The 13,351-nt window shown below is 39.4% G+C and overlaps 4 protein-coding genes and 1 non-coding gene across 8 annotated transcripts; 3 read left to right on the forward strand and 2 right to left on the reverse strand.

Annotated features, from left to right (window-relative positions):
• Positions 1-22: 22 nt before the first annotated feature.
• Positions 23-4,198, forward strand: LOC100853238 (uncharacterized). The gene is made up of 2 exons (XM_003632082.4): positions 23-891; positions 3,669-4,198. The coding sequence occupies exons 1-2, from the start codon at positions 124-126 to the stop codon at positions 3,882-3,884; spliced, it is 984 nt and encodes a 327-aa protein (XP_003632130.1). The 5' UTR covers positions 23-123; the 3' UTR covers positions 3,885-4,198.
• Positions 4,199-4,475: 277 nt separating this feature from the next.
• LOC100267390 (probable protein phosphatase 2C 26) lies at positions 4,476-7,969 on the reverse strand. 3 transcript variants are annotated; one of them, XM_002273482.4, is made up of 11 exons: positions 7,593-7,969; positions 6,640-6,691; positions 6,418-6,497; positions 6,014-6,095; positions 5,813-5,883; positions 5,634-5,713; positions 5,437-5,534; positions 5,160-5,283; positions 4,979-5,061; positions 4,824-4,872; positions 4,476-4,741 (listed from the first exon to the last, which is right to left on the reverse strand). In XM_002273482.4, exons 1-11 carry the CDS (start codon positions 7,967-7,969, stop codon positions 4,689-4,691), a joined length of 1,149 nt encoding a protein of 382 aa, XP_002273518.2. In that variant the 3' UTR covers positions 4,476-4,688. The 3 variants fall into 3 exon arrangements, with proteins under 3 accessions (XP_002273518.2, XP_059593506.1, XP_059593507.1); XM_059737523.1 differs by having other exon boundaries at positions 5,437-5,713; XM_059737524.1 differs by lacking the exons at positions 4,476-4,741; positions 4,824-4,872 and having other exon boundaries at positions 4,979-5,056; positions 5,437-5,713.
• Positions 7,894-7,964, forward strand: TRNAG-GCC (transfer RNA glycine (anticodon GCC)). The gene has a single exon. It is a non-coding gene; the product is annotated as a tRNA-Gly (tRNA).
• A 76-nt stretch (positions 7,970-8,045) lies between the features above and the next one.
• Positions 8,046-8,887, forward strand: LOC100251809 (uncharacterized). Its single transcript, XM_003632079.4, has 2 exons — positions 8,046-8,153; positions 8,241-8,887. Exons 1-2 carry the CDS (start codon positions 8,114-8,116, stop codon positions 8,711-8,713), a joined length of 513 nt encoding a protein of 170 aa, XP_003632127.1. The 5' UTR covers positions 8,046-8,113; the 3' UTR covers positions 8,714-8,887.
• A 61-nt stretch (positions 8,888-8,948) lies between these two features.
• On the reverse strand, positions 8,949-13,229 carry LOC100245074 (uncharacterized). Of its 2 annotated transcripts, none has more exons than XM_002273410.4 (10): positions 12,751-13,229; positions 11,873-11,958; positions 11,647-11,713; positions 10,873-11,015; positions 10,246-10,294; positions 10,023-10,160; positions 9,841-9,921; positions 9,585-9,761; positions 9,418-9,504; positions 8,949-9,316 (listed from the first exon to the last, which is right to left on the reverse strand). In XM_002273410.4, the coding sequence occupies exons 1-10, from the start codon at positions 13,036-13,038 to the stop codon at positions 9,254-9,256; spliced, it is 1,179 nt and encodes a 392-aa protein (XP_002273446.1). In that variant the 5' UTR covers positions 13,039-13,229; the 3' UTR covers positions 8,949-9,253. The 2 variants fall into 2 exon arrangements, with proteins under 2 accessions (XP_002273446.1, XP_019076120.1); XM_019220575.2 differs by having other exon boundaries at positions 12,367-12,752.
• Between the last annotated feature and the right edge of the window lie 122 nt (positions 13,230-13,351).

Consider the following 13,351-nt stretch of genomic DNA (forward strand, 5'->3'; position numbering starts at 1 on the left):
TTATCTGTGTATGGAGGGAGACAACCCATACACCCCAAAGTCTTCTCAAAACCCTAATTTTCCTAAGGCCCATTTCAATCTCCGCCGTTAATTTGATTCACACAACACATCTGAGCCTTCTCCATGGCGACCGACGCCACGCCCAAATTCCAAAACCGCGATTTTCGGCCGGTTCAGCCCGATTTCCACCCCGAAATCACTATGTCGGCTCACGACGGGCTCCATTTTTGGCAGTTCATGGTCGCCGGGTCCATTGCGGGTTGCGTCGAGCACATGGCGATGTTTCCGGTGGACACCATTAAGACCCGTATGCAAGTTCTTGGGCCGTGCCCAATTAAATCGGTCAGCCTTAGCCACGCCCTCCGGTCGATTTTGAAGACGGAAGGGCCCTCTGGCCTTTACCGGGGAATCGGCGCAATGGGTCTCGGCGCCGGACCGGCACATGCCGTGTATTTTTCGATTTATGAGATATTTAAGAAGTCTTTATCCGGTGGGAATCCGAATAATTCGGCCGCCCACGCCATCTCCGGCGTATTTGCGACGGTGGCAAGCGATGCGGTGTTTACGCCCATGGATATGGTGAAGCAGAGATTGCAGCTGAGTAGTAGTCCATATAAGGGGGTTTTGGATTGTGTGACGAGGGTTTTGAGAGAAGAGGGGTTTAAAGCTTTTTATGCTTCGTATAGGACTACTGTGTTGATGAATGCTCCCTTCACAGCAGTGCATTTTTCCACGTATGAGGCTGCAAAAAGGGGCTTGATGGAGGTTTCTCCTGACAGCGCCGATGATAACCGAGTGGTGGTTCATGCTACTGCTGGGGCTGCAGCTGGGGCATTGGCTGCTCTCTTGACAACACCGCTTGATGTGGTGAAGACTCAATTACAATGCCAAGTAAGTAATTTATTGTTTTCAAAAATTCTTCCGGCTTGTTTGATTTCGCTTTGTTGGGTCCACTTTTTTATCTAGTCTTTTATATGCTTACCTGATGAAGTTTTGCCTTATATTCAGACATTTTGAAATCTAGTTCTAGCTTAGCCCTGCTATTGCTGCTTTCTGCTTTGGAATATGTACCAAGATGAAACCTTTAGTAAGCTCTTCAAGCATTAAGAACTCCCTTGAGGCCTGGCTCAAATGGAAAAGGGTTGGAGAGGGTTATGGGAGCCTCCTGATTCAAGTCCCAATTGGCACAAAAATCTACCGATCAAAAAAGGATCTTTAAGCATTAAGAACATGAATGCCTCTGGTGATGATGGCACTTCTTGCCTTTCTAAAAGCAATGTAATTATGGGGATGTACATGACTAAAATTTTGGAGTGACTAAGTTTGTAGCGCATAACATGGTTGTCACCAATTTAGCTTGGGTATCGGGTGAAGTTTTGGAAGGACAGGTGGTGCAAGGATTTGTCTTTGAGGGATTCATTCCTAGACCTTTATTCTATAGCCTCTTCTAAAGATGCTTGGATGGTATATGTTTGGGATGGGGGTAGTTGGGGCTCGAGTGTTATTAGACAATTCAATGACTCGGAGATGGAGGAAGTAGTTGCTTTTTTGGGAGGTTGCATAATCACTCCATCTCTTTGGGTATTGATGATGTTATGGTTTGGTTGGAGACTAGAAATAGTTTTAGTTAAATCCTTCTACTCCTCCTTGGCAAGTAGGAGAGCATAGCCTTTCCCTCATAGCATAGTTTGGAACTCTTGGGCTCCTGTAAGAGCAAACTTTTTTGTTTAGGAAGCAACTTGGGCTAAGATATTAACTTAGGATCAACTCAGAATGAGGGGATAGAGGATGCCAAATAGATGCTATATGTGCAAAGTAGAAGAGGAAACAGGTGATTATATTCTCTCGTACTGTCCAAAAGCTTGGATGTTGTGACAATTGATTTTTGCTCTATTTGATGTACAGTGGGTGATGCACTCTTATGTGAGAGAGGTGCTCTTGAGTTGGGGTGGCTTCTTAGTTGGCAAAAAAGGAAAAAGGCTTGGAAGATTGCTCATTTATGCCTTTTTAGGTCCATCTAGAGGGAAAGAAATAGGATAGCTTTTCAGAATTCTTTTGCTTATTGATCAAAAAAAAAAAAAGGACTTAGAGAGATTAATCTAATCCTAGTAGGTGAGGTTCCCATTTTGGAAGAGTCAGCCTTCTTGTTGGGTTGTCAGAGTTTAAATTATCTGCTACCTATTTAGCTTTTAGGTTGGGTGCTCCTTTTTATGTTTTTTTCGATTTACAATATGGTGAGGAGAGCTTTTATAAAAAGTTGGCTTTCTAGAAACGTTTGTATCTATCTAATGATTGGAGATTGACCCCTATAAAGAGCAAATTATTGAGCTTGCCTGTTGCCTTCATGTCCCTCTTGGTCATAGAAGGGTGCATCTAAGATTGGAAAAGTTTCAAAGATACTCTGTTGGAGGAGTTGGCACTTATGGAGAACAAACCTAATCTAATAAACAGTCGACTGTTTGATTAGATTAAAGTAAGGTTGGCTTAGATGTTAGAAACTTGTCTCTATTCAGCAAACCCCTTCATACTGTTGGAGGCTTGCGATGGAGAGGGATAGGTCATCTTAGGCAAGTTTGGTGAAAGAATGGATGGTTGGTGTTCTTAGTTAAGTAGAAGGGTATGGCATGGTGTTGTGGAAAGCCATAAAGAGATGGTGAATAGAGTTTCATGATAGGACCAAACTTGAAGTAGTTGATGAAAGGAGAGTTTGGTTTTGGAATGATTTTTGGTGTTGTGATCCTACATTTGAGTGTATTGTGTTGTGCTTTGTATTTCATTATCAATTATGAAGATATTTAGAGAGCAGAAGTTTGGGTGGAGGTTAGAGGTGTTTGGCATTGGAGCCCTTGTTTTTATAAAAAAAATTCAAGATTGGGGGTTAGAAATGGTGGAAACATTCCTTAAGCAAATTGAAGACCCGATAGTTGGAAGAGATTGTGTAGATGTGTTTTGAAGATTTAATAAAAATGGAAGTTCTCTGTTAATTGTTTTATAGTTATTTGAAATTAATTTTTTCCCAAAAACAAAAAAAATTAGGATTCTTGGGTTCCTCCAAAGGTGGGCCTATTTTTGCTTATAAGGCAGTTCGGGAAAAAATGATGACTTTAGACCAGCTAAGGATGAGAAGTTGAGCTCTGGCCAATGGGTGTTGTTTGTGCAAAAGTGAGGAGTCAGCTAATCATATCCTTGTCTAGTGTGGGCTAGCTCATGGTGTATGACCCCTATTATTCTCACCTTTTAATGAGGTCTGGGTGCTTTCTCATACAGTGAAGGACATGTTGGTAGGATGACACAATGAATGGCTGGATATTTGCTTTGGAGTGGTCGACTCAATTGTTAAAGGATTCTTTTATCTTAACTTTCTTTCATTGTTCCAAATGAGATTTTGTAGTGGAGTGGGTTTGCTCATCCATGCTAGAATTTGTGGATGGGTGATGCCACACTGGTGTGCTTACGTTAATTGTTTCTCGCCCTCTGGCACCCTTCATATACCTTGTGCACTTGGCTTCCACCCCCATTTTTATTGAATTTTTTTTTTAATAAATTGTATTTGGCTTATTTTACATTAATAAAGGAAAAAAAACTTTTAAGGTGTGGATGGTCTGAGTATCAGATTCATTCAGTTATGAGCAACTTTTAAGTGATCACATCTTTTTTTGGCTGCTCAGGGGATCTGCGGATGTGATAGATATAGTAGTGGTTCGATTAGGGACGTTCTTCGGACAATAGTGAAGAAGGATGGATACAGAGGGCTCATGAGAGGATGGATTCCAAGGATGCTCTTCCATGCTCCTGCTGCTGCAATATGCTGGTCTACATATGAAGCCTGGAAATCCATCTTCCAAGAGCTCAATGCTAAAAGTGATAGTGATGGAGGCACCTGAGTAAAACCAAGAAGAAGAAATGACCTTCACAAATGAAAAAGGACACAGATTTTTTTCCTATTCAGAGAATCATCTAGGTGATTGACAATTAAATGTTTGCTTCATACCAGGGATGGATAAGCAACACAAAATAAGCTTCTTTTAGACCCTTCAGTGGTCTCTTTTTTAACAGGTACTTGTAGTCGTAATAGTCGTCAGATTAGAATTCATTTGTATTATATAAATGGTTGTCAGGTGCGATAATGTTTATTCATGAAATATTTTGAGTTATTCCTTTCCTGGATTATGTAATCCATGAAGCCCCTTTTAAACCATTCCACTCATTGTTTTTCACCTTTTAGAGGTTTCATGATATATGGGGTTAGCCGTCGAGCATTTTCATTTCATTTTGTTTTATGAGCTGTGTTGTTCAATTATTATAGCAGGTCTTGGCGTGATGTTTTAGGGTTCATCAGATCACAAATTCTTTTCTGCTTCAAGAAAAATATTATACATTAACAATCCCTGGATTGCTTGGGGCTCCCTTTTTTTTTCAACATTTTTATTTTTATTTTTAGCTGTCTTAAAGCAGTGGAATCATTGTGCTCAAAATACCTGAATTTGGCTTCTTTTCCGCCTGTTTATTTACTTTTCAATTACAATGAAGAAAATTCATAAGTATTCATTGTGAATCCATAAGTAGTTGCTGTGTATCACCCACTATATAAAGAGGGTCTCCTAAGTTTACAATAGAATGATGAGGAAATTAACATTTAAGGGCTATCTGGTGAAGAGATCTCTTAATCTGCGCAATGTATGAATTTTTCACGAGCTGACGACCTGACCAACAACCACAGTGATATCGTCAGGCTTCCCACCTGCTGAAATGAAAAACCTCTGTTCATATTGGCATCTAGCAAAAAGGAAGATTTATCACAAAAGAATTCAGATGAGCCATGCCTGTTAGCTTCACCCCAAGAACTTTCTTCCAGAAGGGAACATCAAAACCCTGCAAGGTATTAATAATCCAGATATTTGATGTTATATATATTGTGTATGTATTGCAATGATATAATTGGAGTAAGAAGTTGGCTAATATTTGAATGGATTTTTACCCTGGTTCTGGCCTCCAATGAATAGGGAGATTCAAAGTTGGAATCCATTGAATGATTGCTAGCCAGATCAGCTAATGCCTTTGCTAATAATGAAACAAGTCAAGGTTAGGAAGAAAAATATGCCCGTGTTGCTACTAAATTAGTAAATTTTCACAAATGGGTTGGATCTGAAGACATCTACCAGCCTCAGCAGCATCACTGTATTGGGTTATTGTTGAAACAATTTCGTGGTCAAAAACGTTATCAAAAAGTCCATCTGAGCCCATGACTATGGTGTCTCCCTCCAAAAGCTTGACACTGGTAACCTGTTTTTGGAGGGAGATTAGCTGACAATGATCAAGATGAGAAGAGGTACTATGCAGTTTAATTCAATCCATGGGAGTGATTTTTTTCCCCTCAAAATTGAATGTGACCATAATATAGTAAGAATGTTGGATATATCTAGTTAATCATCATACCGTGGCATCTAGATATGTTTGAGTAATCACCTCCGAGCTCAACTGGTAAGGGCAATCAAAATAATGCTCTTGGGGCAATGTAGAAAAAATTAGTTTGCCTGTCAATTCAATCAGTTCCCATGTCGTGTCATTACTTGAACTGACATCTAAGAGGAGTTTACAAGTTGAACAAGCAAAAAACCCTGGGTATTTTTTACCTTTTCGGATGACCCTTAGTCCACAATCCCCTACACTGGCGATCTTTAGAACCCCATTTTTCTCCAACATGGCAACAATTCTATGTAGCAAAATGGAGAATAAAACATTAATAGTCATGGTAATATAAATTTTTTAGATCTGCTTGGGCTAACATCTTCTGAAGAAAATAAAAACCTACACTGTAGCTGAACCTTTAGAGGAGGTAGCAGTATGTGCTTTCTTTAAGAGAATCTGGGGATCATAGTTAACCTGTCCAGAAATGAAAAAGTAAAAAAAAAATGAATAACCTGAAATAAAAGCTCCAAATTGGCAAAGATTTGAACTGACAGAAATCTTGCTAAGTGAGATTGTTTGAAGCAATTCATAAAAAAAATACTACCTCCTCATCTCCCACTAAATCTGAAGCATTAGCCATTAGTTCCTTAGGGAATAATGAAGGATCCACATTCTGTTCGGCCCACCTTGAAAAAAATAAGGAGAGAACTCAATCACAAATTCCAAATTCAGGAAGCATATGGGTAATAAGTAATTTGAAGTAGGAGAATTATATGTGAAATGTAGTATTACTCAACAACTCTCAAGCCTAAGGCTCACTCAGCAACTTCGTTAAGCAAATTACAAATAATTTTTTAATTCTGCATTTGTTAACAGGAGAGGTTGTAAATGATTTATGACAGGATTTTTATTAGCATTATCATCATCTTAAGACTATTGAAGTTTGAACCTAAAATTAATAATAAGAAAGATAGTAATGTTTTCCTTTTTTAGAATAAGGCTCCATACCCAGAGACACCATCAGCAACCGCAACAACTCCCCCATTATAGCTGCTTACAAAGAATGCATCTTCACCACCTCTGTCAACCTTTCGAAAAACAAAGACTCACAAATGTGGCACATGTGGAACCAAATTGATAATTTGTGTAACAATATAAGCAGTAAATTAATTTATAGCACAGGAAGCCAACATGGTCACATAGGAGAACCCAAGGCAATCAGTTCACTACCTTGTTGGGGTGGGGAATGAGGTGAGTTCCAACACAAAAAGATACTTCCGACCTACGAACATGGCAAAAGAGATCAACCCAGTAGTTCAATTGGTTACATTAATCTAGAGGGCAATAATAACAATAATATTGAAAGGCACAAGATATAGCATCATGGTGACCAAACAACTGAACCAGCATGCAGCCTTAAAAAAATTCCATATTAAGAGAAAACATTAAAGATCCCAGAAAGGATTTTCCGGCCAAACTGCCCCGTAGAGCACTTCACACCTAAAATATGAACAAGCACAGTGCACATATCCATGGACCCCATAATTTCTGCTGCACTGATGGAGCAGGATAACAATGGAATTCATGCTAATACGCTAAGAATACCCAAGTCACTTATGGCTATATGGGTATTGAAATTTAGGGAAATGCAGAAATTGTTTGGTAACAAAAGAAAAAAAATGAAGTAGATTTTGTTCAAAAACATGTTCATATTCAAAACATGAAAACAGTAAAACATGTTCTTGTTTGGGATCAGTTTTGAGATAAAGTGTTTGCTAAAATGACCAGCTTCTAAGAGGACTTTTGAAAACATTTTAAAAACCATGTCAGCAGAACCCCATACCTTCCTGCATGTTCCACAACATTTATACGGCGAGAATGGTGGCTAAGGATGGATATTCAGCAATCAGTCAAAGGGCTTAGGTTCTTAGAACTCAGAGCTTAAATGACAAAGAACACTGATGACTGATGCATTTCTTCTATTCCTAGGTTTCACCGATACATAAAAAGGATTTCCTAAATTCAATTCTCAGCCAATTTCCAGAATAAAAACAAAATGCTGGTTTGAAGGATTACACTTAGCAGCCAGCTGAATAAAATGCCAAACATGAAATAAAATCAACCAAGCAATAATTGAATTCAGAATTCAAACTTGATGAAAGAAACCAGAGGAGTTGCCGCACCGAAGTGGATTGATTTCCGATGGAGCAGAAGCAGAAGCCGAAGCCGAAGCAGAAACAATCAACCTCCTCTTCTTTGGAATTGACAATAATCTAGTGGTATGCGATAAGGAATTGAAGAATTCGTGAGAATCAGAAATCGCAGCCTTTAGTATGGGAATCGCCATTTCCCGCTTCGACTCTCTCTCAAGCACAACACACTTCCGAAGCTGGGATTGGATTTGATGTCGAGAAATCGAGCCACGTCGTGAAGGTTTGCGTGTTCTTTTGACTAATACAGATAATTCCGTGAAGCTTGCAACAAGCACCAGTGGTCTAGTGGTAGAATAGTACCCTGCCACGGTACAGACCCGGGTTCGATTCCCGGCTGGTGCATTCATTCTTCTTTTTAGGTTTTTCCTCGCCTTAGATTTGGATTTTTCTGGCCATTCTTGCAATTTCTTCGAATTTGAGGGGCGTATTCCATCACGAAACCAGTATTAGACGATTCTTCTCTTTTGAACCCCTCTCAAATCTCTTCGGCAATGAACGGTATGTCCAATCCCACGACTGATTTCATGGAAGGTAAGTTTTGATTTCTTTTTATTAATCCACTAGATTTCTTCTTCTTTAAATCGTGAAATTTGGAGTTGTGTTTGAATTGACGTGAAGGGAACGGTGGTGGAAGCGATTCGGATACGAATTCCGAAGATTCGCCGGAGTATTACCAACCGATCTCCGCAGTCGATTCCGATGGCGAAGCTTCTGATCAAGTCAACTCCGACGAAGATCACGAGGAGCACGCCTCTGATTTTCACCGTCTCCCGAACGGGTACTGCGGTCATGTAGCGGAGAATGGAGTGTCGTCATTGAATCTGAACGACGATGTGGAAGAAGAACACGAAGAGGAGAGAATGAGAGAGACTTCTGATTCGGCGATACGGAGGGCGTTTAGAGAGGATGAGAGCCGGCGAAACGCGCCGTTGACGCCGGAGAATGCGATGCAAGTGATGGAGGCAATGCGTGGGGTTTCGTTTGGTGGATTGGCTCCTGATTGGGCTGGCCATGTTCCCGAGGATCGGTGGATCGATCAGCTCAGGCGATTGAGACAACCTCCTGCACCCTCAACCACAATTCGAAACTGAGAAAAAGGCCAAATCAGAAAGCAAAAAATCAGAGCATGCGATCGCGATGCGATAATGTTTCTCTTCGTTCTCTCTGTTGATTGAACCGTGCTCTGATGCCCACCTCATGTTTGATGAATTTCTTGAATGATTGAATTCTGGTATTCTTAATGAAATTTTGTCTATCATGCTGCATTTTATCTTTATAATCTTTATAAACGACCGATTCAGCAAATGAAGGGCATTGAAATTGAAGTTGAAAAGGGAAAACTGAAGACTCTAGTAGTTCCACTTCATTTCTTTGAGTAATGCAGCAATTCTAAGACATTGGTAATAAACAATATTCAATATAACTCTCCGAAACTACATGAATCCAACAAGCTCTCCAATGATAAACTGAAGGTACAATACGGTTGAACAAATCTTAAAAATTCAAGATCTTGGCTTGGTTTGGCTTCAAAAAGGAACCTATACCCACTGCACCAAGAAGCTAAAGATTCGATTCACGGCAGAAATGGGAAGAAACAAAACGCAGCGCATAACCTCTGATTCCCAGCTCAATCAAGCACTAACATTCTCTAAGTCGGCAGTTTTGTCCATTCTCTTGAAAATGCCAGCGATAACCTGAGATTTGATGGAAAATAGAACTAGAACTGAATTTCTCTGTTTCAGATTTAGGTGTGTGACGAGAGAGGTCAATAGGACTGTAGTCAGAATAATAATACCTTTCCAGGCCCCAATTCGTAACTCTTTTTTAGTCCTTTGGTTAGGAGAGTCTTCACTGTTGTTTCCCATAGAACTGGGGAAGTCACCTGGGGATTTTGAGTTGATTTGTTGAATTAGCATGCCATTTTTTATTCCTGATAGAAGATCACAAGTTCAAGTATCTTACTTGACGCGCCAATATCTTCTTAATCGTGTCGGGATCTGCATGTGGCTGTGCATCAACGTTTGATATAACTGGGATTCTTGGAGTTCTGATTTCCGTAGCTGCCAGTGTGGCTTCCAATCTTGAGACAGCAGGTTCCATGAAATGAGTGTGGAAAGCACCAGCCACTGCAAGACGCACCTGAGAAGAGAAAAAAGTTGTGCCATGAGTCTTGCTGGTGGAAGGATGGCTTCAGACAGAAAACTGTAAAGAAAAATACCGTCATTCGGGCCTTGAATGACTTAGCCTTAGCTTCAACCGCTTCCACTCCTTTCACTCCTCCAGAGACTGCATAATTCCCCTACCAAAGTAACAAGCATTTCATGCTATGGTCTAAAGAATCAAGAATTGATAAGCTGTCTAGGTTTACTGAACCAATAGAAGGATCTAAAAGAACCTTACAGGGCATAAGAAATTTGCGATTTGGACTTTATTATCTTCATCAACTTCTTCATTGGCTGCATCACACAACAGTTGGACTTTTTCTGAATCTAGTCCAATGACACTGACCATAGCACTTTTAGCAGCATCGGCAGCATCCTGATGACAGCCACATAGAAATATAGTTACAAAGGGATTCTTGGTTCAAAATTAAGATAACCCATTAGGTAATAACTGATGGTACCTGCATTGCTTCACCCCTTAATTTGACCAGCTTGAGTCCATCCTCAAAGCTTTAAAACAGAACCAAACAGACCAATAAGACATATTAGAGTAGGGATATGATAATCCAAAAAGAATGTAACAGACAGCAGTGAAAGGTGCATCTCATCATTTATAGACATCATGCACCTTAGTTCTTGATCTAACTCGAAAGGGTATTTGATGTACCATATGAATATTTGGAGAAGATGCTCTATCCCTCCATTCCTTAAACCTTACAAAATCATAGTTTTAAAAGGCACAAGGCGCAAGAGTCTCCTAAGTCTTAGTTGGAAGGCATCCAAATCACCTAAATAAGTTGAAAACAATATGTTAAAGCCGTCCAAACCTTTAAGTTTCATTAGTGTTACAATCAGGAACACTCAATAGCTTGAAAAAAAAAAACCAACCCTGTTGGTTTGTAATTGTGACTTGCTAGGCATGCTTGGCCCGCTGATTCAATTCTGAGATCAGTGAGAATGCGAGTCCCAATTTATGGTGTATAAATCCCATTCACTATTAAGAAAAGCATGATGTTGCTTTCATTTAAACGGTAAGAAAAGCATATACTGAAAGCATTATTGTCATGCTACTAAATTACATGGCACACCTGAAAGCTCCAGCAAATGCTAAAGCAGTGTATTCTCCCAAGCTTAGACCGCATGTGACATCTACAGAATCAATTATCTGCTGACCTCCATCACGAGCACGAAGCACCTCTACTGCAGCTAGGCTTGTGACATATATGGCCGGCTGCAATTAAGCAGAATCAATGCTAATCTATGATTATTACTGGAAATGCCAACGTGTAACAATGGATAGCATAATGTTACGTCATTATCAACATTAACCAAAACACCAACTACTTCCAAGTTAGGAAAAAGATTAAAAATTAAATTGATGAAAAAAAATATTTTCACACTACATTAGAAGCAAAAATGGTGGATATATCATGATTTATAATAAGTGATGTACTTGGTTTGTGCTGAACACGAAAAAAGGGTCTTGGATCTCTGAAAGTAGTAAGGTTATGGTATTATAAGAATGATGTGCTTCATTAAAGATCTTAGGAAAAGTCACACCCATCATATGGTTCTGACTACAGTTTTCTGTCAGTCCAGAGGATATATGGAGGCTAGTTAGAACTTCAGAATATTATTTACAGTAGGGATCCAGTAATCATAGGATAAGTATCTAATAATTAGTAGACAAAAGCCCCTTATCTCAAATATAGACTACTGCCACAGGTTGTCCCTTCTGGGTATAAAACAACAATGAACTATTACCAAGACACAAGTAGCTAAAGAAATCAGATCTAACCTTCCTCATCAGAAAAAAAAAAAAAAGGTAGCTAAAGAAATCACAAAGCAATATGGCAGAATACCTGACTTAAAACAGTAGAATCTAGCTTTTCTTTTGGTCCATTGATGCAAACATCCAGAAGGTCAAATCTGCATGCAACAGAACATCACGTTACTCAAATCAACTACCCTGTGTAAATTGAAAAACATACTTCCAAAATAGCACATTGTCACTATTGTCCCCAGCCGAGGTTTAGATTATATAGCATAAAGCATCAAAAGAACGAAAAGAAAAATTATTGACCCTACCCGAGAATGTCATTTGCTTTCTTATACAAGTCCGCAGCAGCTGGCACACTTTGAGCCTCTGAACCCATTCCAACAGCTTGAGCACCCTGCAATTTTGCAAAATACAGATATAAGTAAGCGGGATCTACATTAATACCCTGCATCGCCAAATCAGATGACTTGCATAATCCAGCAACAGAAACACAATTCTTTGCGTACCATGATACAGTAACTCTCAAATTCATGCACAATAATAATTGTTAGTCAGATGCTATGTGAATAGCCTAGTAGCCACAAAAAGGATTCCCCTATTTCACTTTTCAAAAAACCCATTTTGCAAAATAAAACATCAAACAAGTTAAATTTCCAAGTTATAATTTGTCAAGATGAGACATTAAACAGGGAAATAGATGGTATTATGCTGTTTATAAAGAAAAATACAGTAGGTTTTTTTCCCCTTATTCATGCAAGCTACAATATCACGATCTAAGACGTTAATTGTTCCGTCCTCCTACATTAGATAGTACTTCATAACAGCTCAAGACTAGCAAGGAACTTAGTACATCAACAACAGTTCCGATCATGCCTGTGAAATCCGAAATTCAATTCCATGGACAGATGAATTTGCAAAATTGACTTTCAAATTTCATCAGCAACAAAGCTGGAAACAACATGCGAATTTCAATTCTGGACAAGCACACCTGCTTCATTATCTCCCTTTCGCTGATTCTTTAATTCCCTAATTGATCACTAAATGTATCAAAGCTCGGGAGAAATTAATGCCAAAATCTAAAAATTCACAATCTTTCCGACCTAATCTGTACCAAAACTCCAAATTCACTTCAATTTACAAAAAGGAATTAAAAATTCTGGAAATTTTCGCATCAAACCCAACTCACCTGACCAGGAAAGAGAAAAGCACAAGTGGGCTTGTAATCCGCAAACAACGCGTCATCAACGCAGGTCCTGGACCCCACCGAAACGCTCATGGAAACCCTGGATCTGCCTACATTTCTAGGGCTGAAACCCGAGAGGTTAAAGCCGCGGAACGAGTGAGAAGCGCTGAAAGAGAGGTTCCTGGGAGAGACTGATGGGAGAAGAAGCGAAGAAGCCATGGCGGAGACTGAATGGGAACGAGGACGGCGTAGGATAAGGAGGTGAGGGTGAGCGAGAAGGTGGAGAGGCATGCAATGGGAGCAGAGGACTATATAGCGTGCAGCATGCGTAGGTTAGCGGAGTTTACAAAGCTGAATGGAGCCGGTGGAGGTGACTTTAAAACCAAAGGAACTGGCCAACGCCATAAGGAATGTGGGCTTAGGTTGTTCGATTCTAGCGATGCTTTCCAAACATTTTGTTTTTGTTTTTATTTTTATTTTTATTTTATCATAATCTTTCAATGAAAATCGTTTAAAATTTTATATATTTAAATTTTTTTTGTGCTTTAAGAAAATAAAAATTGATTTTTAACTATATATATATATTAAATAAATGATAAAATAA

Source organism: Vitis vinifera, chromosome 6, assembly GCF_030704535.1.
Source record: "Vitis vinifera cultivar Pinot Noir 40024 chromosome 6, ASM3070453v1".
Lineage (NCBI taxonomy): Eukaryota > Viridiplantae > Streptophyta > Magnoliopsida > Vitales > Vitaceae > Vitis > Vitis vinifera.